The sequence below is a fragment of the Platalea leucorodia genome (assembly GCF_965183815.1).
Source record: "Platalea leucorodia genome assembly, contig: HAP1_HAP1_SCAFFOLD_24, whole genome shotgun sequence".
Lineage (NCBI taxonomy): Eukaryota > Metazoa > Chordata > Aves > Pelecaniformes > Threskiornithidae > Platalea > Platalea leucorodia.
Genome location: NW_028121458.1, coordinates 755,938 through 782,320, shown reverse-complemented (window position 1 = coordinate 782,320; position 26,383 = coordinate 755,938). Strand labels below are relative to the sequence as shown.

General features: G+C 54.8%; 1 protein-coding gene across 1 annotated transcript; it reads right to left on the bottom strand.

The window, feature by feature from the left end:
* Positions 1–373: 373 nt before the first annotated feature.
* On the bottom strand, positions 374–1,303 carry LOC309603173 (olfactory receptor 14J1-like; the record flags this gene model as incomplete). The annotated part of the gene is made up of 1 exon (XM_082338086.1): positions 374–1,303. The coding sequence occupies one exon, from the start codon at positions 1,301–1,303 to the stop codon at positions 374–376; it is 930 nt and encodes a 309-aa protein (XP_082194212.1).
* Positions 1,304–26,383: the final 25,080 nt, after the last annotated feature.

Below are 26,383 nucleotides of genomic sequence, written 5' to 3'. Positions count from 1 at the left end.
CAGAGCATTTGGTCCAGTGGAACTCAGTGCCACCCTGAACTTAACTCCCAAAATACTGAGAACAAAAGGAGAACAGACTCTTTAAAACACCAATTCCTTGGACATTTTCTTTGCAGCAGCTTTGGAGGAAGAGCCCATCCTTCAGGCACTGGACCTGGGAGATTGCGTTTTATTGAAGAGCTGCTATTGGCCATGCCACATCTGGCACAGCGTTGTGCAAGAGTCATATACGAGGGGATCAAGCCTAAGACAAGTAGTATAAGCCTAGAAAATTATCTATAAGCAGGATTACCACAAGAGAAAAAAGCAGAAATGCAGCCTAAGAAAAACGTGAGAAATGGGAAATGTGCAGAGAAGGGAAGGCAGGTTATTGTCAATGAAACAGTGGCCATTGGCTCCGTTTCCATACGGCATCCTTGAGCTCCTGGTTCCTCATGCTGTAGATGAGGGGATTCACTGCTGCAGGCACCACCGAGTAAAAAACAGAAACCACGAGATCTAGAAATACGGAGGACACTGAGGGGGGCTTCAAGTAGGCAAACATTACAGTGCTAACAAACAGGGAGACCGTGGCCAGGTGAGGGAAGCATGTGGAAAAGGCTTTGTGGCGTCCCTGCTCAGAGGGGATCCTCAGCACAGCCCTGAAGATCTGCACATACGAAAACACAAGGAAAACAAAACACCCCAAAAATAAACAGGCACTAACTACAATAAGGCCCACTTCCTTGAGGTAGGCATCTGAGCAGGAGAGCTTGAGGATCTGGGGGATTTCACAGAAGAACTGGTCCAGGGCATTGCCTTGGCAGAGGGGTAGTGAAAATGTATTGGCCGTGTGCAAGAGAGCATTGAGAAAAGCACTGCCCCAGGCAGCTGCTGCCATGTGGACACAAGCTCTGCTGCCCAGGAGGGTCCCGTAGTGCAGGGGTTTGCAGATGGCCACGTAGCGGTCGTAGGCCATGACAGTGAGAAGACAATACTCTGCTGTGATTAAGAAGAGAAAGAAAAAGACCTGTGCAGCACATCCCGAGTAGGAGATGGCCCTGGTGTCCCACAGGGAATTGGCCATGGCTTTGGGGAGAGTGGTGGAGATGGAGCCCAGGTCAAGGAGGGAGAGGTTGAGGAGGAAGAAGTACATGGGGGTGTGGAGGTGGTGGTCACAGGCTATGGCGGTGATGATGAGGCCGTTGCCCAGGAGGGCAGCCAGGTAGATGGCCAGGAAGAGCCAGAAGTGCAAGAGCTGCAGCTCCCGCGTGTCTGCGAATGCCAGGAGGAGGAACCCGTTTGTGGAGCTGCCATTGGACATCTGCTGCTTCTGGGCATGGAAACTGCCAAAGGAGAGAAAAGAGAAAAATTCAGAGAAGCTTCTCTGAGCCAAATTTCATTCATTCATTGTGAAATACCTAAGGGTGCTTTTCTTTCCTGGGGGACTCTAACACAGCTCAAAGGCTTCAGCTGTGGTTTGTGCTGGCTGAGTGTGCTGTGCAGAGCCGTGCCCTCTCCCCAGGGGCTCCTGAAGGGTCAGCCCTGCTTTCCAGCAATGACCCATGGAGGCAGCAACAGCCCAGGGTGTTTGGAGGGAGGCTTCCTGGGGAGGGGTTCCCTGTGCTGCACTAGAGCGGAGGGCAAAAAGCCCAGAAGGACGCTTTCTTCCCCAGAGGAAGGTGGGAGATGAGGTGCAGCAAATGTGTCCCGTTACACTGTGTTTTAGTGTTCAGACACCCCCAATCCCACTTGGGAAATGTTCTTAGGAGGGGTCACATTCTCCTGTTGCCCCATTGCTCTCAGTGCAAACCTCCGGCAGTGCTCCCATGCAGGAGGGCTGCTCTGTCCATCAGCCTGGTGCCCAGCTGCTCTGGGCTTGCACCGCTCTCAGCTGCAGGACGACTGCACCCAGAGGTTGCTCTGCAAAAGACACTGGCCTGTCCTGGGAGCAGAGGGGCCCTGTGCCAGGTGCAGAGTTCAAAACACCTCTCCTTTCCAGCACAGCTCTGCAGAGTATGAGGAAGAGGACAGGGCAAGGATGCTGATTGGCATGGGCAGATCGGGTGCTCTCAGACATCTCCAAGGTCCTACAGGAGAGCTGTGCCCTTCTGGAGGGATGCTGACAGCCCCGCAGGACTCCCTGTCCAGCAGAATCCGGTGTCTTAAGGTGCTGTCTGCTGAGGGAAGCAGTGTCTCATTGCCCAAGCACTGAGTGCAGTGTCTCGAGCCTGGCAAATGAAGAGAGGGCTTGGGCACCTTGGTCCCATGGAAACACCTCCAGGGCAGCACCCTCCAGGTCAGGGCCAGAGCAGGCACTCCACACCCCCACCCCTTGCCCCACACCACCACCGTTCCTGCCAGGGACCCCACGAGCAGGAAGAAGAGCAGCACAAGCAGGTGGAGGACCAAAGCAGAACTCTGTGACTCTCCTCCTAAGGGAAGCAAGGAGAGGAGAGGCGGCCGGGCACTCAGGAAAGCCTTCTCCTTACCCAGCAGAGCACAGCACCTGCCAGTTAGCAAAAGCCCCGGGCAGTCGCTCGCAGCCCCTTTGCCCTGCAGAGGGAAGCGGCCACGTGTCAGGAGAGATGCCCCTCTGCTGTGCCAGAGCTCTGGCTGCACAGGAGGCAACTCCTGCCCGGGACCACACAGCCTTGAGGGCAGAGGCTGTGCTGGGTGGGAGACGAGAGCAGGGGTCTTGTGCAGAGGCAGGTGTCTGCATTGGAGGGATGACAGGGAGCTTCCCAACTTCTCCCTCCCATGCCATTTGGGGTTGGAGGTTCCTAGAGCTCTCGGCCCATGTCTCTGCTGCCTGGAGCTATCCCTGCCGGGAACTGTTGCTCTGCCCTCCAGTTTTTCCCTGTCAGGGATCACAGACCCCATCACCCACTCCTGTCTGCTCAGCTCTGACCTCAAGAAACTTCCCAGCTCCAGGCACTCTCTAGAGGTACTCCCCGCTTGCAGGCAGGAAGGAGCAGGTCAGAGAAACCCTGCTGAGGACAGCAAAGGTGGTGCTGGTGCTCTCTGGAGGTAGAGGAGTGGATGCAAGCAGTTGCCTTGCCTCCTGCCAGACCTCCTGATCTGTCAGGGTGGCAGCTCAGGACTCTCAGGCTCCCCCTCCAAACGCAGCAGCGCCTTTTCCCCTTTGTCCTGAAACAGCAGGAAACTGAAAGCAGAGCCTCAGGAAAGCTCTTTAGCTGTAAGGTATCCCCTGCCTTGCTCTTCCTCTGCAAAAGTCCCCTCTGAAATGCCCTGGGCAGCTCTGGCTGCACACCCTGCCCTCACCCCTTCCCCCTGGTCTAACATGAGCCCCTGGGCTGGGAGGCCTCCTCACAGACCCTGCAGGCTGGAGCCTATGAACGCTTTCGGAGACCCTTCCCGCAACGGCAGCTGCATTGCCCTGCACCAAGAGACTTACCGTGGCAAGGGCTGCAAAGGTTTCTTCCCTTGCAGCTCCCCTCTCTCCTCCCACTCCAGCCTGGCTTTAATCGCGCTCTGCCCTACTCCCTTGCCCAGAGCCCTGCTGCGCTTGGCAGAGGAGTTGCTCCTTGGCAGAGCTGTCTCTCTGCACTGCTGCCTGCTTACCAGGAGCTCCCTCCACCCCAGGAGCCTGTCTCAGCCCCGGAGGAGGGGACCTGCCCAAGACGTCACTGTCTCTGCCCCCACCCCACTCGGCGCTCCCTCCAGGGGTCCCTGGGGCTCTCCAGGAACCTGCTTGGGAAGAGACTGAAGGAATCACCACTGTTGCCTCTCTCACCTCTGCAGAGACGTTTCTTTGCAGCAGTGGCCTTGCTGCTCTCCGAGACACAGTTAGGTCTGAGAATCCCCCTTCCTTGGCCCATCATGAGACAGGACACCCGGACACTGCCAGGGAGGCATCTCCTTTAGCCATGCTGAGGGAAGGCAATCAGCTGAGTCAGTGGAGGCATCTCATGCTGGATTTGTAGTGCTGGGGCTGGAAGGGACCTCAGCTGCCTCCCATGCCTGCCACAAACCCACAGAACTTTTCTCCTTTCTCCTTTCTACTCACAGAATCAAAGAAATGCTGAGGTTGGAAGGGACCTCTGGACTTTCCCTTCCCCTTTGTGAACCCATGTTAAATAAAAGTCCTGTTTAACTAATTTGATATTCTTCTGGGATAAGGTCACCATCCCAGTGGATGAAGGGAAGGTGGTGGGTGTAGTTTTCCTGCATTTTAGTAAGGCTTTTGGTACTGTCCCTCACAGCATTCTTCTGGACAAGTTGTCCACTGGGGGATGAGCGGGTTCACGGGGCGCTGGGTGAAGAACTGGCTGAAGGGCAGAGCTCAAAGGGTCGCAGTGAATGGGGCTGCATCTGGCTGGCGACCGGTCCCCAGCGGTCTTCCTCAGGGCTCAGTCCTAGGGCCAGTTCTGTTCAATATGCTTATCGATGATCTGCATGTAGGAGTTGAATGCACCATTAGCAAGTTTGCTGATGATACCAAACTGGGAGGTACTGTCGACTCTCTCGAGGGACAAGAGGCCTTGCAGAGGGATCTAGAGAGATTGGAGCATTGGGCTATGATTAATGGGATGAAATTCGACAAGTCAAAATGCCAGATTCTGCACCCAGGATGGAGTAACAGCGGGCACGAGTATAAATTGGGAGAGGAGTGGCTGGAGAGCAGCCCTGCAGAAAGGGATCTGGGGGTGCTGGTGGACAGCAGGCTCAACAGCAGTCAGCAGTGTGCCCTGGCAGCCAGGAGGGCAAACCGTGTTCTGGGGTGCATCAAACACAGCAAAACCAGCCGGTCCGGAGAGGGGATTATCCCGCTGTATTCAGCGTTAGTGCAGCCTCATCTGGAATACTGTGTGTGGTGCTGGGCCCCACCATTGGAGAAGGATGTTCAGGTCCTGGAATGCATCCAGAGGAGGGCACCAAAGCTGGTGACAGGGCGGGAAGGCATGTCCTCTGAGGAGCAGCTAAGGGCTTTGGGCTTGTCTAGTTTGGAGAGAAGGAGGCTGAGGGGCGACCTCATGGCTCTCTCCAGCTGCCTGAGGAGGGGATGTGGAGAGGGAGGTGCTGATCTCTTCTCCCTGGCATCCAGTGATAGGATGAATGGGAATGGCTTAAAGCTGCACCAGAGGAGGTGTAAACTGGATATCAGGAAACATGTCTTTACCGAGAGGGTGGTCAAACCCTGCAACAGGCTTCCTAGAGAGGTGGTCGATGCCCCAAGCCTGTCAGTGCTTAAGAGGCATTTGGACAATGCCCTTAATAACTTGCTATGACTTGGTCAGCCCTGAATTCATCAGGCAATCAGACTAGATGATCATTGTAGGTCCCCTCGAACTAAACTGTTCTGCTCTGCTCTGGTTTATATGCTATGCTATTCTACTCATTTAATCAAAAAGGGTGGCAGTTGTGTGACAAGCCATGGGCCTACAGCTCTTCCTGGCAGTGCACACATGGGCCGCAGCACCTCAGCTGGGGCACCAGGCTGGAGGACAGCCTTCTCACGGGGAACCTGAGCAGTTCCTGCTGGGCTGGGCTGGGCTGCATGGACAGTGTGGTCTTCACGCCTGGGCTGTGCTGCACAGGTCCCTGCGCCGCAGGACAACCTCAGCAGCTCATTGCCACCGAGGAGCCTGCAGGCAGCTCCCACTCTCCACTGGCCATTAGGCCACCTGCCTGGCTTTGCCTGCCCCTAACAGCGCAGCAACAAGTTCTCATGGGAACGTTGTTTCTGTTGGACTGCACAAAGGATAAAGAACGTTGTTTCCTGGCACCTCGTGTAGCCCTGGCACCTCATGGAGCTCCGTGGGCCTGGATTTGAACATGAAAGTGAGCAGATTCCCTGAATGCTGCAAGGCAACGTGGGGCTGGACATGAGGCAACGGCCAATATCTCCACGTCAGTGGAGATCTCGTAAACACAGCAGAAGGAGAAGAGAGAGACAGAGTTCTCCCTATGGCACATGACTCGAATCATTCAGATGAATAACTCCATAAACAGCCCTGAACTTCATGAGCAGGGACAGTTTTAAGGTCCAAAACTGATTACAGAGCCCAAAGTCTCCTTTTCAGGGCCCAAAGCCTCCTTTTCAGGATCCAAATACTCATTTATGGTCCAAATGCTCATTTTAAGGCCCAAAGCCACATTTTTAAGGTCCAAACCCTCATCTTAGAATCCAAAGCCTCATTTCTATGGCCCAAAGCCTCACTTTTAGGGATCAAAGGCTCATTTTAGGGTCCAAAGTCTCTTTTTAGGCTCCAAAGCCTCATTTTTATGGTCCAAAGGCTCCCTTTCAGTTGCAAATCTCCTTTTTAGACTCCAAGGCCGAATTTTGACTTTCCAAAGCCTCAATTTCAGGCTCCAAAGGCTCAGTTTTGGGATGCCACCAGCTGTTTTGAGGGCCCAAGTTGCATCTTGAGTTTCCAAACCCTCGTTTTTAGGGCCAGCCCCCTGTTTTAGGGCTCAAAGCTTCAGTTTTAGAGTACAAAGCTTTGATTCCAGGGTTGAAAGCCTCCTTTTGATGGTCCGAACCCTCATTTTCAGGGTCCAAACCTTCACTTACAATTTCCAAGCCCCACTTTTAAGATTCAAGGACTCATTTCAAGGGCCCACAGTGTCATTTTTAAGTCCCCAGTTCTGATTTTGAAGGTCCAAAGCCTCATTCTTAGAGTCCAAAGCCTTATTTATAGGGTCCAAAGGCTCATTTTTGGGCCCAAACCCTCAGTTTTAGCTTCTAAAGCCTCCTTTTCTGGGACCAAAGCCTCGCTTTCAGGAATCATAGCCTCATTTTTAGGATCCAGTCTGCAATTTGGACGGACCAAAGCCTCATTTTGACAGCCCAAATACTCATTTGGTGGGCCCAAAGCCTCATTTGAGGGTCCAAACTCCTCATTTAGGCTACAAAGCCTCAGTTGTTTCATGTCCAAAGCCTCATTTTGAGCCTCCAAAACCCCATTTTTAGGGTGCAAAGCCATAGGTTTTGGTACCAAAGCATCATTTTAGGGCACCAAACCTGATTTCAGGGTTCAAAACCTCCATTTCATTTCCCAAGCCCCATTTTGAAGGCCCAAATCCTCCTTTGGAGGGTCCAAACTCTCATTTATAGGCTCCAAAGCCCTCTTTGGCAGCTCAAAGCCTTCACTGGGGTGCCCAAAGCCCTATATTCAGGATCAAAGCTTCAGCTCTTGGGGCCAGAGAGGAACATAGCATGTTCCCCTCGTTTGCAGGGTCCCGAGTGTCATTTGTAGCATCTGGCCCATTCTTTTTACTGCCCAAAGAGTCCCTTTGAGGGCCAAAATCCTCATTTTTTTTGTTCCAAACCTGTCTTTTATTATCCATATCCTTTTCGGGGGGCCCACAGTTTTCTTTTTAGGGTTTACACCATCACTTTTAGGGCAGCAAGCCTCTTTTCAGGATCCAAAGCTACATTTAGAGGGTCCAAGGCCTCATTTTTACTTTTTAAACTCTTAGTTTTGCTCCCAGAGCGTCATTTTTTACTTTAAAGCTTCGTGTTAGTGGTCCAAAGGCTCCATTGTAGTTTGCGTAGTCTCCTTTATAGGCTTCAAAGCTTCATTTTGACTTTCGAGAGCCTCACTTTCAGGCTCCAAGGTGGCATTTTGAGGATCCAGCCAGTCGTTTTGAGGGCCCAAGCCACATGCTGAGTGTCCAAACCCTCATTTTTAGAGTCCAAACCCCTCTTTTAAGGCTCACAGCCTCATTTTTAGGGCCCAAAGCTTCATTTTTGGAGTACAAAGCTTTGATTCTAGGGTTGAAACGCTCCTTTTTAAGGTCCAAACCCTCATTTTCAGGGTCCGCACCCTCATTTGCAATATTTCCGAGCCTGACTTTTAAGGTTCAAGGACACATTTAAAGGGCGCAGAGCATCATTTTTAAGTCCCCAGTTCTGATTATGAAGGTCCAAAGCCTCATTTCTAGAGTCGAAAGCCTGATTTACAGGGTCCAAACCTGTCTTTTATTAACAATAGCCTTTTTCAGGACACACACTGTCTGGGCAGGCGGGGGCCGGTTCCTTGGTGCTCCGTGGCAGGTGGGCTGGATTTCCAGGCACAGGCGGTGGCTGCTGGCATCGGGTCCGGCTCTCAGGGGTTCTGGGGCATGCGGGACAGCTGTCTGGGCGCGTGGGGCGGCTGCTGGTGTCAGGCCGGGCTCACGAAGCTGCAGAGAGGCGCCTGTGAAGAGAGGAGGCTGCTGAGGCCCCGCTGCAGCTGCGGTGCCACGTGGGTGCCAGGGTGCGGGGCAGCGCTGGGCGCCCTGTGGGGTTTGGGCACCTGGCTGCACGTGGCAGCTGTGGGCACGGAGAGCTTTGTGCAGAAAACGGGGCGCACCGCACCCCTCGGCTGGGGCTCTGCTCTCCTGCCCATGGCTCGTCTCCTCTCGGCCCTGACCATCCTGACCTGCCTGCTCTGCATGTGCCGGGAAGGAGACCTGACCCCGGCAGGCCGAGGGGACCAAAGCCGGGCACGGCACTGCAGGGCCAGCAGAGCCTCCTGGTCGCCTTTCTCAGCGTGCCTGGCAGGGACCAGCGCTCGCCTCCATGCCCATCCCTGACCAGGCAAGGGGACAGCCTCGGGTCACTGCTCGCTGAGGTGCTCTCCATCCTCTCTTCACAAGACCTACCCAAAGGGATACGTACCCTGCACAGACAAAAGCCCTGCCTGTGCTGAGAACGCGCATGCTGGCAGTGTTGGGCTGCAGGTGGGACAGACTGACTCTTTCTCCAAAGCAAGGCACAGAGCTGGGAAGGTTCGTCACCACGGTCTGCATTGCTGGGACACCTTGGCTGTGGTGAACATCTGGGATTTATGGCATCACCTAACAGAGTGATTTCTGCTGCGGGGTTCACTGGTAGGGAGATGTCACTATTGCAGTTCTCACTTTCTATGGCAATGGCATCCCTTGTTGTTTTTACTTTCTGACCTTGCTCTGCCTACGTCTGTCACTGGGTCTGCTCTTGTTGAGGCAGGGTCACTTGTAACCAACACTTGCCACAGTCAGAAGGAGTTTCAGAAAAGAATGCCCATGAATGGAGAGGCCACTTAAAGCATCTTACAGCAGAAACCTCAGTCGAGTCTAGCCAATAAGTAACTCACCACTCCAGAATACTCGAAATGCTTCATGACCAAGAGCAGCCATCTCATACAGAAGTTTGGCCAAAAAAACCTCCCAACAACTCACTGTTTCCTCTTCCTTCACAGACAGATCACACCACACAGTGCCATCCCAAACAGCACGGAGCCCAAGACTGCCACGGCGCCTTCTATGCAGTATTTCTGGAAATCATTGGGATCCCCAGCATTTGAGTTTCTCCTGCCGTCCACACCTGGAGGAACAATTCTGCACGTTAGTGTGTCCTGCGCACGACTGGCAATCTCCCAGGAGGTCTGACATTGCCAGGAAATGGTCTCTCTCACTTTGTTAGCATCTCCGAAGGAGTGACCATCCTGGGGCTGCAACATTGCAGTAGAAACATAGGAAACTCCCAAAGCCATTGCAAACCAATGCACTCTGGAGCCTCTCTTTCTGCATCCCTGCATCAGGGAGTGCCACCCCCAGCTCTCCCTCCCCAGCCCAGCACCCACACCCCGAGGGGACGGAGTCAGGCCCTCTCACGAGGCACCTCCACATCAATCTCCCCCTTTGCCTTTTCTCCACCATGGGCACCGCTTGCATCTACTGAACGAGGTTCAGATGGCCTCGTTCCCAAAATGGCAGAGTTCTGAAATTTCTGGGAAAGGGGGGCGGTGGGAGGCGAGCACTTCACCACATCCACAGAGGGTTACCGGTGTCTCTCTGGCACACTGCTGGCAAGAACCTCCACACCCCCGAGACGACAGCCATCCTCAGAGAGCCGCTCCTGGCTCCCTTCAGAACACTTGCTCTGTACTAATAGTTCGGCTGCTGACACCATGTGCAGTAGCCAGCACCAGGGGAAGAGCCTGCAGACGCCCAGGGATTTTGAGATGTGACACTGGATGACCGAGGGACAGCAATTACCTGGCACGCCGCTTGGTTGGATTGCCCCCGTTTTTCCGTCAGAGACTGGCACTGAGGGACTGCCTCCTTCCTCAAGCGCCTCCTTCTCCACGGTCTCACCGTCCATCTCTTTAGAAAGAAAGTGGGTCAGTTTAAGTAGAAGTAACCGTTCCTCCTCAGGAACACGGTATCTTCAGGAGGCAAAATACATTAATCACACTCAGAAACAAAGCCTGGGTGTTTGGGGGTGCACCTCATCACTGGTCCAAACAATGTGTCATTCACGGAAAAAAATTAAGCACTGGACACTTTCCAGTTTACCAGTAGACAGCAAAACCGGACCTGCTGAGAGACTGGGAGATTGCAGGTCATCTTCCTGTTCACATTGCACTCAGTTCATTTTGGGCAAACTGCAAGATGACGGTAAATTACTTCCCTCAGAGAGGACAGGAGGACGCTGCAGCCAACTCAGGTGGGGAAAGAGCCCTTTGGAGAAGCACGTCCCATCATGCCAACTCCATCACACACTAAGGGTAACAGCCCCACACAGTGGAATGAACCCCAAGCTCTTGCAACCATGTTCTGGGCATTTTCACAAGTGGCAGTGAAGAGCTCACAGTCCCCCAAAACAAGAGGAAAGCCACAACCAAGGTAGCTAAAACACAACTACACACAGACAGCTAAACCACCCGAGACTGAATGCACAGCCTTTCATTTTAGCTGTCTTCAGGTTCAGTGTCCGGCCTCAAGCTGGGTGTCCGGCTTTCACCTGTCCCTGACCACGAGGTCTCACAGAGTCCTCAAACATCAAGGAGAACAACGGGGCAGGACCAGGCGGTGAAGTCGGGGCTGCTCCGACCCTGGCCAGGGCATGCCTGCAGCCCCGGCAAAGTCTGCCGCTCTCAGCGACCCCAAGCTGCCTGCGCATCCTCTCTGCCGCCCAAGGGCTCTCTCCCCTCCGGCCACTGGCAGCAAGGTGTGAGCACCACCAGTTCCTGCCAGCTGGATACCAGCGTCTGCCCAGAACAGCTCTGGCCAGCGATGGGATAACTGGGGCAGCAGCTGTGCCTGGGACTCAGCCGGCACCACAACTGGCAGCAGAGACTCTGCACCATCTCTGCAGCTCACCAGCACCTGCGAGGTGTGCAATCGCGTGTCAGTGCAGCGAGGCTCTCCTCGAGCCCTTTCTGCTTGGGCTGCCTATGGCTTGTCCATGCAGGTGTCTAAAACCTCAGCTTCCCAAGCCTTCTGGTTAAGAGTGCTATCCACCCACCATGTGCCGCTTTCTCCAGTTGTCCCAGGATTTCCTTTAGGACTTCTGATGGCTGCTGGGAAGATTGCCCCAGTCTGGCTTTATACTTTGCTCTTTGAGGACCTTAACAAAAAGGATCCAGTTAAATTTCTCACTACTAAAATACTGAAAAGGAGTGCTTAGCCTGTGAAGTCAGCCAAGACTGACTGCTCACCCCTGGGATGCCAGCTGAGCTCCAGCGCAGGATCCAGCTGAGGAGCTGGAGCCACATCTGCAACCAAACACCCGTGACACGTTTCCATCATACACTGTGATATACACCATCATAACTGAACAGCAGAACATACACGGGGATCACGGAATGTCACGGCACACACAGCGCAGGTCTATATTCTCACACCCGCACGCATTTGGGCTTGCAGCTGACAGCTCTCAAAGGCAGTAAAAAGCCATGACGTACCCATGCGATCTCCCTGCGCGTCAGCCCTGGGAGCCAGCCGGGAAGCTGGATATCCATCGCCTCCCGCCACGTCTGGAAACAAACAGAAGATAGCAGCTTCCGTGATATAGTTCCGTATACTTCCTCAGGGCTGAACGGCAGGGAATGCCGTTCAAACGCGGGATTGCTCCATGGCACTCCGCTCTCCCTGCCACTCCAGAGCATCGTGCAGACAGTTCCTGGGTGCCTGGAGCATGCTGATCCAAAACAACCCGTGCACGGAGCTGTCGGGAGAAAGGACTCCCTGGAGCTCCCACCAGCTCTAAACTCAACCCCAACAAGCCCGCTGGCTTTGCAGCAGGCACTGGAAGCAGCGCAGGCTGGCAGAGGCTGGCAAAGACAGCTTCCCAAGGCAGAGTGCCCCAGGGGACATCACTCAGCCCGACCCATTCCCTCTCTGCTCTTCGGCATGTCTGAGCATTGGCCAAGAAATTATTAAGTACAATTTCATAGGAACAGACTATGAAACCCTAAATGCTCATGCATTCAAGTGCCATACCTGTGGGATCACCCTGAGGCTCCCAGACAAGATCAGGCTGAGAAGTCTGGTGGCCGTCACCTACAGGCACAGCTGTAATCAAGCACATTTCCATTAGATGTTGTGAGCTACTTCTTTCCCAGTGACCTGCAGTGACTGGAGGGGAGTCAGGGAATGACGTGGCACCCAGACGTGGGTGGGGGGAGATTTCCAAAGCTGCAGAGGGGCCCGGGTGACCTGTTGGCTGGCACCTGGCAGCTCTCAAAATACCGTTTCCAGGCCGTGTGCAACTCCCCTCAAGGAGCGGCTGGACAAACATACGGCCCCTCAGGGATTTCTTACTGGGAGATCTCTGCTGTGCACAAAAGAAGCCCACATGAAAGCATGGGAGGAAAAAAATGATCATTCGCCTGTCTCATGGAGAAGAGCCCGCTGGGCAGTGAGAGGCTGCACAAGTGCTGCCCTGTCTGTTCCCCTGGGCTGTGGGCTGGGGCTGTGTGTTGGGGACCTGTGTTTGCCCAAGGAGAGCACTGCAGGGCTAGAGCAGGAATGCTGCCGTCTTCCTGAGCGGACACCTCCTGAGGACAGACGTCCCCGAGGCTGAAAGCTGGGACCCAGCTGGGGAGCGGCAGAGCCACGGCCCCAGGCACAGCTGTGAGCAGCCTGGGAGAGAAGTGCTCCTGTGGTCTGTTGCCCCTGCAACCATCACGAGAGCTGGCCCTGCGACGCCCTGCTCGGGCAGCCTTCCCCCGGCCTGCACGGCAGGGCCAGAGCTGTACGGCAGGGCCAGGCACCACTCCTGGCACCACCGTTCACCTGCAAAAGCCCCCTGCAGCAGCCGCGGCCCCTGTGCCTCCCTGCAGGGCGTCTGCCTCCCGCTGGCCCGAGGAGCTGCCACAGCTCACCCGTCTCAGCCCAGCCCCGCTGCTCTCCCGGCCCTGCCTCACTACAACCCTGGCCCTGCTGTCACCCCAAGGTGCGGTGGGCTCCGCTCCACGCTGCCCAGGGCTGGGTGCCGTCCCTTGCCCGCCTGCCTACCTAATCCCCGCGCTCGCCACGGAGCAGCCCTTGCATCCTGGGCTTGCAGGGCCACCAGGAGGAGGAGAAGAAGGAGGCGGGTGGGGGCCACAGCCCCCCATGCCTGCACCATGCTGCTGCTGCTGCTGCTGCTGCTGCTGCTGGCACTGCCAGAGCGATGCCCGCGGCACAGCAGAGCACATCATGGTGACGCACAGCGGGGGTCTGTGACCTCACAGCCCGGCCTCCCCACTGCAGCCACACCCCCGCGGTTTCGCCCCTCCCCCAGGAACGCCCCGCCCCCACATCTCACCTCGGGAGGGCGGGGCTCCCGCAGGGGAGGGAGAAGGAGACTGCCCAGCTGGAACTGAATCTGGCTGCTGCCCTCAAAGACAATAAAAAATGTTTCTGGAAATGCATTAGCAACAGAAGGAGGGCTAGGGAGAATCTCCATCCTTTATTGGAGGCAGGGGGAAACAGGGACAAGGGACAAGGAAAAGGCTGAGATACTTAATGCCGCCTTTGCCTCAGCCCGAGGCTCCTCAGTCCGAGGAGCTGATTGTTTTGTACTGCACTGACACGGGGCAAAAAAGAAAGGCTGTTTGTCTTGTCTGAACGAATGGCTGGAGAACTGTTACTCACTTGGGCCAGCTGTGAGCTTGGTGTTTGCCCTGGCACATCCAGAGATGGGATACACTGCAGGCACCTACTGCCCATTCCTGGTCACGGAGGGCTCCAGACAGCAATGAGGACTGGAGAGCAGCTGTCTCCCACGGCGGGTTTTGCCCCTTTCCATGTGTAAGCCGGGGCTTTGGTTTTGGTGGGAATGCAATGAATGAACCTAGGAAGAAAGGCATATGAAAGGTCACTGGCAGGCAGCTGCCCATTTAAAGCTCCTGTGTGCCTGGAGCAGTTTGAATTGCAGCCTCATCAAATTGCCTTTAAATTATTCCCTGTAAATGACCTTAACAGGAACCGGGACCTTCTGCCAGCACGGTTCCGGTGAATATTGGCCGGGGCAGGGAGGGGGAAGGGAGGATGGGATGGGGGAACAACCCTTCCTGAAAACACCACCACCAACCACACAGACCCTTGGTGCTGAGATGCAGCGCCGGGCCGAGGGGCAGCCCAGGCGGGAGAGCGGCCCTGCGCTCAGCAGGACCAGGCCGCTCTCTCCTCTGCCACCATCAGCAGCGCTGGCAGGAGGAGCCCTCCCCTGCGCGGCCTCTGCCTCGGCTGCAGCCGGCAGCCAGGGAGGCTGGGAAAAGGGAAATGGGTTTGTGCTGCTCTCCCCAGGGCTGTCCTCAGCCAGGGCTGCACTGGTGGGAACTGGTTTCGGCTGCTGAGCGGGGCCCCCCGCCTGCCCCCGGCCCCTCTCTGCCCCCATTCTCCTCAGGCCGCTGGGCCTCTGGCCCCTCCGGCCCCGCCCCAGGCCGCCTGGCACTGACAGGCCAACACCGGCTCTGCCGATTGGCTCAGCTGTGGCCAATGGCGCGGCTCTGGCTGGGTGGGCGGGAGCAGCCCGGGCCTCTCCTCCCACAGCCGCCTGCGCCCCCTCAGGGGCGAGCGGGGCCTGAGCGGGGCCAGGCTGATGCGGTTTGGGGCCAAGGGAAAAGGGAGCAGGAGAGCAGCACCAAACCCCACCCCAAACGGCTTCCCCCAGCCCCGCCCTTCCCAGGCTCAGCCTCACTCCTCCTTCCCGGCTCCTCGGCCCCCTCTCCCCTCCCAGCGCTGCAGGGGGACGGGGAATGGGGCTGCGGGCAGCCCACAGCGCCTCGGCTCTGCCGCCCCTTCCTCCTCACGCCATTCCCCTGCTCCTGCCTGGGCCCCACGGGCCGCAGCTCCAGCCAGAGAACCTGCTGCTGCCGGGGCTCCTCTCCCGGGGCCGCAGGTCCTGCCAGGAGCCTGCTCCGCCCTGGGCTCCTCTCCACGGCTGCAGCTTCCTGGTGGAGCTGTCGATGGCCGCCTGAGGGTGACAGCGTTGGTGGCTGGGTCCTCTTCCAGGCGTCCATTTCCCAGAATCAGCGGCTGCTTGAGGCTGGCCGGGAGGTCAGCTGGAGGACAAAGTCACCTGGTCCAACCCCCCTGCTCAAGCAGGGCCTCCTGCAGACGCTTGTCCATGACCATGTCCATGGGCTGTGGAACATCTCCAGGGAGGGAGACTCCTCAGTCTCCCTGGGCAGCCTGTGCCGCTGCTCGTCACCCGCACAGCACCCTTTGCACGTCCCCTTTCTGGTCTGGGCATGAGGGCCCTGTCAGCCCATCTCTTCAGCCTGCCCAGGTCCCTCGGGACGGCAGCACGACCCCCTGGCCTAAGCGCCACTGCTGCCAGTCTGGTGTCATCGGCCAGCTTGCTGAGGGTGCACTCTGCCCCCATCGACCAGAACATTAATTAAGGATGATGTTAAACAGGATCAGACCCAGTCTTGACCCTGGGAGACACCCTTGCTTACTGGCCTCGCACTGGGCTTGGTGCCACTGAGCAGCACCCTCAGGGCCCGGCCGTTCAGCCCGTTTCAGTCCCACTCGCTGTCGTCGCAGCCAGCCCATTTCTGTTTGAGTGACTTGAACTCCATATTTGACAAGAAGAGATTGCAAGATGGGCACATGCAAGCACACAGCTTTCAAAATCCCAAGACATAAACCTCCCACACTGGGCATTTCCTCCAATTGCCCCAAAACCTACAGAGAAGAAAACACCCCAGGAATTGCATATGCAAGGCCAACGAGTGGTTTTAATTCTGGCTTTGGCTTTTCTGACTGTTGGTACCGAGTGTTGTTTTTGCAAGGCGATTCCAAGAGCTGACCAGGGCTTAAAGCTCTTCCTCGCGGGACCTGTGGGCAGGTGGGCTCGCCGGCAGAGCTGTCCGAGTCTGTGGAAGGTCTCTCTGAGCTCTTCCTGGCCAGAGGCAGCACTGGGAGGGGGGGCAGGGTGGGCTGCTGGTGCCCTTTGTGCAGCTCGGTCCCTGCTGGGGGCAGTTTTGGTGCTTCCTCATTTTCTCTTCCTCTTTTTTCTTCTGCTCCTCCTCTCTGGCACAGCAGCAGAAAGATGCTGTGCTCCTTCTTCAGCCATGGTCACAATCTGTCCCTGTCACCACCGCAGTGCCCCGAGCCTTTGTCTGGAGTGCGTCTCTGAGGCACTGAAACCCGCCTCCTCCTGCTCTTCCCTGCTGAGGGGTCATAGTCTGTGGTTTCCAGAAACCGGCTGCAGACATCATAGCCCCGCTGCGGGGATCTGCTCCGCTCTCTCTGCCTCAGCAGGGTTTGCTCCCGAGCAGCCCTGGGTGCAGGAGCCCACTTGGAGCTGACATTGGAGGGCCCTGGAGCTGTGTCATCCCTTGGAGCTCGGTCACATCGTGGAGGACTTGTTCTCCACCTCATCCTCCCCCTTGCTGGGCGGTGGTAGTCCGTGATCTCCACAAACCGGCTGCGGAGATCATAGCCCCGCTGCGGGGATCTGCTCCGCTCTCTCTGCATTGGCAGGGTTTGCTCCCGAGCAGCCCGGCGTGCGGGAGCCCATTTGGAGCTGGCCTTGCAGGGCCCTGGAGCTGTGTCATCCCTCAGGGCTCGGTCACGATGTGGAGGACTTGTTCTCCACCTCCTCCTCTCCCTTGCTGAGCAGGAGTAGTCCGTGATCTCCACAAACTGGCTTCGGAGATCATAGCCCTGCCGCAGAGATCTGCTCCGCTCTCTCTGTATTGGCAGGGTTTGCTCCTGAGCAGCACTGGGTGCAGGAGCCGACTGGGAGCTGCCGTTGGAGGGCCCTGCAGCTGCATCATCTCTGGGAGCTTGATCACGCCTCGGAGGACCAGTTCTCCTCCTCCTCCTCCCTGCTGAGTGGTCATAGTCCGTGGTGTCCACGCACCAGCTGCGGAGATCTTTTCCCCACTGCGGGGATCTGCTCCGGGCTCTCTCCTTGGCACCACTCTTCTGGCAGTGGGAACAAGGGCTGAATCCATGCTCCTCTTTGCTGATGTCTTCTCGCGTGGTGTGCAGCACACGCTCACATGGTTGAGAGCAGAGCGGGCACGCAGCTTTCCTTCTGGACACCAGCCTTACACAGCCACGGAAGAAGCGATGCAGGCAGGAGCCAACGTAGGAGGCGATGCTGAGCCTGCCTGGCCAGATGAAGCGCAGCCAGCCTGCAGATGCCTCCCGTGCACCTGCCCAGGTGAGCTGGCTCTTGCTGGCTGTTGCAGAGGAGCTGCTGTCCTCTGCAGAGTCCTCCATGCCCAGCGCCACGTCCTGCAAAGAGAGCTGTGAAAAGGTCCTGCCCTTTCCTCCTGAAAGGACCAGAAGAGTGAGGAAAGCCCAGAAGCTGTGGGAGGGGACAGCTAAGGGCCTCCCTAAGGCTCTCCTGCAGGGCTGCAAAGGCAGAGGGGCCAAAGGCAGACAAATGGGATGGATCTTGGTGGGATGCTTTGAGAGGGAGCAGCGTTGGGGCTGTGAAGAAAGCTGCAGTGTGGGAGGGAAAAGAGAGCAATGCCAAGAGCCCAGAAAGAAATCCACTGTCCACCTGCTGCCCTGACCCACCTCCCCACAGTTACCTTAGTCCTACAAGGCAGATCCTGTGGTCCCACAGAGCACTCCTGTTTGCTGTCGGCCCCCCGCTGACTGAGGAAGGGACGGGCATATGATGGTGCTGGTGAGGAAGAAGCCCTTTCTCCAGTTTTCAAATCAGAGCACCTGGAAACAAAGAGTGATCTCCATTTAGGTCTGTTCTTGCAGCCTCCTCTGGGGTTCAGTCATTTTCTTGGAGCAGTTTCCACAACAGAGAAAAGACGTAACCGAGACTAGAAATGAGAAATTCGATTGGGGTCTTCCCACCAGGTCTACACCTGTCAGAGCAAGTCCTCGTCTTTATACCCCCTGCAGCCTCCATTTCATAGAGTCACAGAATCACAGAACGGTTTGGGTTGGAAGGGACCTTAAAGATCATCTAGTTCCAAGTCCCCTGCCATGGGCAGGGATACCTTCCACTCGATCAGGCTGCTCAATGTCCCATCCAAGCTGGCCTTGAACGCTTCCAGGGAGGGGGCATCCACAGCTTCTCTGGGCAACCTCTTCCAGTGTCTCACCACCCTCACCGTAAAAAACTTCTCCCTAATACCTAATTTACATCTTCCCTCGTTCAGTTTAAAACCATTCCCCCTCGTCCTATCACTGCACTCCCTGATAAAGAGTCCCTCCCCATCTTTCCTGCAGGCCCCCTTGAAGTACTCTTCTCTACATTAGCCAGCTTCAGAGAGCAGACAAGGAGCAGTTTACAGCAGGGCAGGAGCCGAAAGCCCGGCAAGGAAAGGTAAGGACGGAGGTGGGGTAGTTCAGACTTGACAGCACTGAATGATGCAGGTAGGAAGTGTCTCCTAGGACTGAAAGAGAAACACTCAGGAGGATGAGAAGAAAAAGAGCAAAGCCAGGAGAAGGAAACGTATTTGGAACCCATTTGAATACTGGTTATTACCTGACATAGAACAGTAGATAGGCTTGCTGCCTGAGAACTGTGTTGATGTCAGAGCCATCCACAGATGCATCGTTCATCTTGTACCACAGTCCATCGCTGGCCTGCAAAGAAAGGCATCGATAGCTGGAGATGAACTGCCTGGTTTCTCAGGGATAACCCAGGCAGAAAACTACAGAACCAAGAGGACGCCAAAAGAAATCCAACGCAGCCGGGAAGGAGACCTTCTCCCCCAGAACCTTGGCTGCCAGTAACCCTGCTGTGAAAGTTTGCCTTCCCCAGCACACATTTTTCCCCTGCTAGGAAGGAAGGTGCTCTTGACCTTGGTGTAGCAGAAATAGTGTCCTGCATGACAGGTAACACCGCGATGTACCAGGACAGCATATAAGGCGTAGAGGAGTGGTTCTCCTGCTGTCTGGGATGTGTATGGCCGAAGATCCAAGTACTCGGGATACTCCACCACCTACGGAGAGACCAAGAGGGCTCAGAAATGATCCTGAGTTAGTACATGGAATAGCCTTCAACATGTAATGGTTTGGGTGGCAGGAAACTGTTCCTGGCCAAAGCAGCTCCGTCGGAGCAGAGTCCATGCTTGTCTTCCCACGGGCACTCTCGTCTCCCCAGAAGGGAACACGAAAAACCCAACATGAGTGGCTTGTGAAAGAGCATACTGCTTTGGGAAATCTCCCGCTCCAGGAAGAGAAAGTTGCACTCCAATTGCGTACGCACCTTGCTGATCTTCCTGCCGGTGAAAGGTTCAACACACGTTTTCAGACACACGGTGAGAACCTTGGGCACGTGATGGATTGTAAACCTCCTGGAGGCGGCAACCATCTTGTCACACCTTGAAACCAAGCACAGGGCCAGATGCTGAAGGGCAGCCTTTTTCCCCGCCAGAAGGCAAGACAAGCTTTCCTGTCTCACACATCCTGACGCTGTTTTAAGGCCATTCAGGACCATAAGTACCAGATTAAACAACAGCTGCGACCCATTATTGTGCATTAAACCTCCATGAAAAGATGACTTAGGCACGATGACATGCAGCACCTTCATGAAGGATCTAGCATCAATATGGCGTTAGTAATCATCTTACTTGCTACAGTTAAAGCAGTTTTCACCATCCAGCTGCTCGGGTTTGACAAAGTCCTCCAGAGCTGCGGTGACAGATGAGGCTGCCTGGAGGAGGGAGAAAGGGGAGCACTGAGCTTGGGGAAACGCCCTTGCCCAAACACTTAGCTAAGAGCTGCCAAGAAGGCCCAGGTAGCTGAGGCTGAGGAGACCCACTGTGAACCCACAAGCAGTGTCCAGAAGGAGGCAGAAAGAGGGTATTATGCTGACCATTTCCCTCATTTCCCAGGAATGCCCAGGGCTATCAAGAGTGCCCTCTCTGTGGCACCACTCAGTTCAGCTACCGATGGGGTGCAGGCTCATCGTAATGAAAACAACACAACCCATCAGCCTGGGAGCCAGACGGGTGTTGAGGGAGGGCAAAGGGAAGAAGGATGGGAGTCCCTCAAGGGTGCAGGGAGGATAACGCGTGCTTGTCCAGCTTAAAGCCAGCACCTAGAGGGAGACCACTGCCATGGCCTCCCCAGAAGGACACAGTCCATTCCACTTCCCACCCACCACCAAGCTCTCTTCTCTTGGGCTTGCAGTGTTTTTACACCAGCTACAGGGGCCTTGGGATGTCTTGAATCCCAGTTACAAACCCTCTTACTTTTATATCCAAAGAAACATCCAGGAAGGCCTCGTAGGAATCGGAAACCGCTTTGCAGCTCAAGCACGTGACTGCAAGGCAAATCAAAATGCTCAGCGACAGGGGAAGTCAACTGACTGCGCCGCTTTACGGCCTCCATACCTGCTACGCCAGTCACACAATGAGCTGTTTATCACAGGCAGAGAGAAGGACACAGACAATTCCAAGGAGAGCAATAGTCATGGAAAAGTACCTCTGGATCTCAGCATGCCCCCAAATATTTGGTGGATGACGGTAGTTGCTTGAGAAGAGACATCCAAGCTGGAAAGAAACGGTAATTGGAGCTCAGAAGTAGGGCAGAGAGTTATCTCCTCCAAGAGTTTTGCTTTGTCTGAAATCCCTGGCTGTAGGGTTTCCTTGATGGGAGTACATCAAGGAGTCCAAAGGGCTTGGGCATGCTGAAAAGGGAATTTGCTTGTGCTTACTCGCTGCTTCCACTCAGACAAGCTCTCTGCATGGCATCGACAGTGCAGCGTAAGAACTCGTGGGCGTCTCCCTGCCTGCCATGCTGGAAATGTTCTCCTATTCCTAAGAAAGAAGAAGTTAGTAGTTGTCCCCCGAGGACAAGAAGGGAAGGAAACCTGTAAAAGCACCTGGAATGACTTACGTGGGAGGACATTGACTACAGTCCAAGGCTGGATGGCACTGGCTGAGGAATGCAGGACCTTGTTAACGTGCGCTTCCATTACGCACATCATGCAGAAGCCTTGCTGGCGACCTGAAGAGGAAGGGAGGGAGGGAAGCTTCTCAGGTTAGCAAGATATCCAGAGCGGTGGGAAACCTAATGGAGATCTTGAAGTTACAAGGACAGCCCCCACTCCTCTTCTCCCAAGGTGCCAATGGCCCACCGAGCCTGGGACATTTCAGTGCATAGAAAACTTTCTTCAGAGGGATGCTGAACTGACAAAAGGTTTCTGTGCAAGAAGCAAAGAGAGTTTAACTTGCAGGCATAGGGACCGAGAGCGGGGCCTCGAAAGAGGTGCCTTTCTGAAGATGAACACAGCGAGATAGGACAAGGGGCTTCTAGGCTTGAGTGTTCAAAGCACACCAACTCGGGGGATTGACAGAGGAGGGCTGCTTTTGTCCTCAATCAAATTCCAGGTGCTGGGAATCCTTGGGAAGAGCCCACCAGATTTGCAAGGAGCTGTTCATGAAAGTACTGACACGAGCGGCTGTGCTCACGCGAGAGCAGGTAGTTGGCAAGAGGGGGTGTGTACGTCAGGCACTGCAGGACGGAGTTGAGGTAGCACGTATTGCCCAGGTTGTGGAGGCCTGCTCCAGCTCCCTGTCTTTGCTGCCAGGCCATGCAAAGCTTCTCCGGGGGAAAGAGGATCCTCTGTGGCAGAGCCATTCCCTCGGCAATGGCTGCAGGGAGACGACATTGGAAAAGAGATGAGACGATGTGGTTGCATGAAAGCATCTTTTAAAAGTCAAGTTCTGTACAGGAGCCCCCAGGACAAGCAGCTCTACCCTCCGACACAGAACCACTGGGGAAAGCCTAACACTGCCATTGACAATGAGTGGTCAAGAAACAGTTTTGGAAAAGAGTCCGTTGCCCTGCTTACTTTGCCAAAACGCCATGAAACCCACACCCTGATTTCTGTGCCTCGGGCTACCTTCCTTTCCCTCTAGACTCCTGAACTGGATTATCAGGTCAAGTCTTCCCTTTTCCTGATTGTAACTTGATGAAAACAAGCAAGTCCCTAGCCCAGAAGGTAACCCTACTGATGTCAGATCTTTCTACGAGCAACATCCTCTTCCAAAGTCTTGTCCATCGTGGCAGAGGAGGGACAAAACGTGTTTTCCCGTGTCTAATTGAAAACACCTGGGTGAGCCTGGCTGATTGCAAAGAAATAACTGCAGTTCAACAAAACGATTGAAAAAAATTCCAAAATTCCAAATTCCAAATGAAACCCACAGATCAACGTCTGCCATCAGAATTGTTTCAGTGGTACTTGTAAGTGCTGCAGAGCTGCAGGCTGGTGGCCCTGCTGTCCCTGTCACAGGACTCCAACTGACAGCAATTACCAAGGCCCTTTTGACAGACTGCATTGCGTGTCACCTTCTCTGAAGGGGACCTGCTGCTTACCTGTGGCCAGCGTTAGCAGCAGAGCCCTCTGGCTCTCCAGCCCACACTTTCCCACCTTGTACACAGGAGTGACCGGCTTTCAGCCGCTACTTTTACGGCTGCCTTTGCCGTCCTCCTTTTCTGTCTCCCTTCCTACCCCATCAGTCAGGGTGGGCTTCTTGTCATTCCAGGCTGAGCCCAACGCCTCAGACTACACGGCCACCCCCCTACTTACCTATCCTGGGATATGGTAAAGAAATATAAGAATTAGCAAACAGGAGCTCTACCCATAGCCCATATCTGGCCAGCCTAGAAAGGTGTAATAGCTCAGCCCAGAGCTCGGAAGGCACAGACCAGCCTATACTTTTCTCCCATATCTACCTACCCTATGATGTGTCCTGAAAGTCAAATCATAATTACCTTTGACCGAGGATGGAAGCTGAGGAGAAGTGGGCAGGAAATGATAAATGGTTGGAAAAAAGTGGGCACACAAGTAGCAATGGAAGGAGCCGAGTTATCCCGAAGGGCAGCTCAGCCCAACTAGCTTTCGCTGGCCTGCTCTTCAGGATTCCAAGCCCTGGCCAGGTGAGGTCACAAGCGCCGGGTGGGTGCCGCATCACCGCCCCTTTGTGACATGGGCCCACATGGGGACATGTCCCCTGGAGGCCACAGAGCTGCCACGGCTCAGGCACCTCGTGCAGCCATCAGCCCCTGGGCTTCCCCATGCCCTGCTGGTGCAGGTCTGTTTGTCTGCTTACAGATTTCCCACCTCTTCCCCAAACCACACCAGCCGGATGAAGAAAAACCTGCCCAGGGCTGTAAGCGTGCCTGTTCCCAGCTTTGGCTGGCACATTTGGGTTGCTGAGGGTTTCTTTTCCACTCTTCCCAGGTACAGGACTGTGTCCGTGAGACTCGTGGAGCAAAGCACCTGGTCTCTTACAGGTTCATTTCCAATGAATTTTATCTGCCCCCCAAGATACAGCCACAGGCCAACTCTGAACTGGCGCTACCAAAGAAACACCTTCCGCAACTGCGCTGGCTTGATCTTGGCTGGCTGCCGGGCCCCCACCCAGCTGCTCTCTCACCCCGGAGCTCCAAAAAACATTTGTTGGTGGCTTTTTCGCATCTTCACATTGTCTCCTGCTTCCAGGGTTTGTTAGCTTTCTATCAGCCACAGCTTTGCCAGATTCCCACTCAGGGGGGCTGGATTGGCAGTTTTGCTCCTGCCCTGCTTTGGCTTCTGTAGTTTTCCCCACTTGGCACATCTGCCATAACCCCTTGTTCCTATTTGGCAAGCAGTTACTTTGCTCCTGAGGGAGCTGGTTGCTATTCCTGCCCCACTTGACCTGGCTGGTTTGGCCCTTGCCCCGCTCAGGGCATCTAGTTTTCCCCAGTCCTGCTTGGGGCAGTTAGTTTGACTCCTGCCCACCTCAGGACAGTTAGTTTGGCTCCTGTTCCACTCAGGGAGGCTTTCTTCTTTTTCTCCTCAGTTTGGGACATCCAGTTTGGCCACAGCCTTGCTTGGGTGGCTTTTTTTATCACAACCCTCTCATGACAACTGTTTTTTCCCCTCTCTATCTTGGGGAGGCTCATTTTGCCCCTTCCCCACACAGGGTGCCTGGATTTACTCCTGCCCTGCTCAGGTGGCTCTTTATGCCCTTGCCCAAATCAGGGTGGCTGGCTTTGCTCCTGCCCGGCTTGAGGCATTTAGTTTTGTCCCTGTCCTGCTCAGGGCACCTCATTTTGCCCCTGGCCCCTCCCCGCTTGGAGTGGCCAAGTTTGCTCCTGCCACAGCAGGACCACTGGGGCTCAAACACCATTTCCCTGGGACCAGCTACTGGCCGAGTGCTGTATTTAATTGTCACAGCACAGCCTCACCTTCCAGGACACAACCAGCTTTGTTTCCAAGCCTCCTCTTGCACTGTTCCTCCAGCTGGCCTCTGACACTCATAGGTGCAAAGTTTCCTCACTGCTGAGCTCAATACGGGGTCAGGCTTGGGAGCTGGCAGCACCCGATGCCACCCCGGGAAGCAGAGGATGTCGAGCAGGGTGTGCCTCTGCCGCTCGCTCCTCACTCACGCACTTCAGCTACAGCTCTTGTGCCTGGGCAGCGTGGTGTTTGTAACTCTTCACCAAATGCCATGGCAGGCGGGCTTGGTTGGATGAACATGGCTGAAGAATTGCTGTGCCCTGAGAGGCTCCTTTTACGGAAGGCATCTTGTCCATAAGATGACCTGGCCAGAGTTTTTTCTTATTTGACTTTTTAGTATTATTCCTTTGAAGATGCCGGGGGACGGGGGGCAGGGGAGGAAAGAGAAAAAAAAGAAAGATTAAAACACAATAATATATTTCACTTCTGTTATTAGTAAAGGCAATAAGGAGCCTGACCAGAACCAGCTGCCAGGGCTTCCAGGTTCTAGGAAGCTCTGTCAGACCTCTGCAGACCGTGTCTGCCCTCATTAGACATTATTGACATTGGAAACGCCAACGTTGTGAAGCTATCTTCAGACTTGATATATTGCCCATGACTGTGGTATCTAACAATGCTTCAACTGAGATAAGGAAAAAAGAAGTGCTCTAACTTTGCTATCTTTTTTTCCTCCAAAAGCTGCTGCAACGATCCAAAGCTTGATGCTTTAGGACTGTCTTTCTTCTACAAGAGTAAATACTCTCTGGGTAGATATGGGGCTAGTCTAAGTCCTCCATGAGGACCAGGGCCTGCAAACATGAGGCTTCTTTCAGTAGTCCGAAGAAGGCCTCGTCTACTTCCCCTTCCTGATCAGGAGGTCCATAGCAGACATTCACCCACCACAATGTTGCCCGTGTTGTTGTGCCCTCTAATGCTGACCCCGTCAGCTCTCAGCTGACTCATCGCCCATCCCCAGGTGGAGCTCCATGCATTCCTGGTGCTGTCTTCCCTAAAGACATTGCCATTATCTTGGTGTCAGACCCCCAAGAGCCCACAGTTTCTCTAGGAGGTGGTTTGGGCTACCTTCTTCCTCCAGTAGCCAACTTGCAGACCTTCTGGGCTCTCTATTGCCCAGTCCAGACGCGGGCCCTCAAAAATACCTGGCTCCCAGGCCCCTTCTACTCGCTGCTTGCTCTGGTTTGATGTTCACTAGTGGTTCTATCCAGAGACATACACACCAACGTTATATGCACACACACCAGTCTTGCCAGTTGTTGGCCCCCCAAAGAACACAACACCTGGCTTCCCATCATGAGTCTCAGATCCCCAGGGCAGAAACCCCCACCCTCAGCTGGCAAGGTCATCCTGGGAGGCTCTCCCATTGACCCACTTGGGGAATCTTTCATGCAGATATGTTGGAACTTTCTTGGAATTCATTGTTTACCTTTTCCGTTTTGAATTGTTTCTCTGAAAACATGGCAATTCATGTCCTAGAAATGGCAATTCCTTCTTTTGTTATGGAAGTGTTGGGGATTAGGTCAGATTAAAATGCCTACGTGGTGTATGTAGGTATTTGCAGTCCTGTGGAGAAGGACTTGGGGATATTAGAATCAAAGAATCATAGAATGGTTTGGGTTGGAAGGGACCTTTAAAGATCATCTAGTCCAACCCCCCTGCAATGGGCAGGGACATCTTTCATTAGTTCAGGTGGCTCAGAGTTCCTGACCTTGGACACTTCCAGGCATGGGGCATCCACAACTTCTCTGGGCAACCTGTTCCAGTATCTTGCCACCCACACCGCGAAACATGTCTTCGTTATAGCCAACCGACGTCTACCCTCTTTCAGTTTAAAGCCATTGCCCTTTGTCGTGCCACTACAGGCCTTGGTGAAAAGTCTCTGTCTTTCTTGGCCTATGACCACTACGTTTTCATCTGCAAACACCTTGGAGAGTGCCCAGAGGTCTCTCAAGATGGGGTTTGGAGGCCTCAAGCACA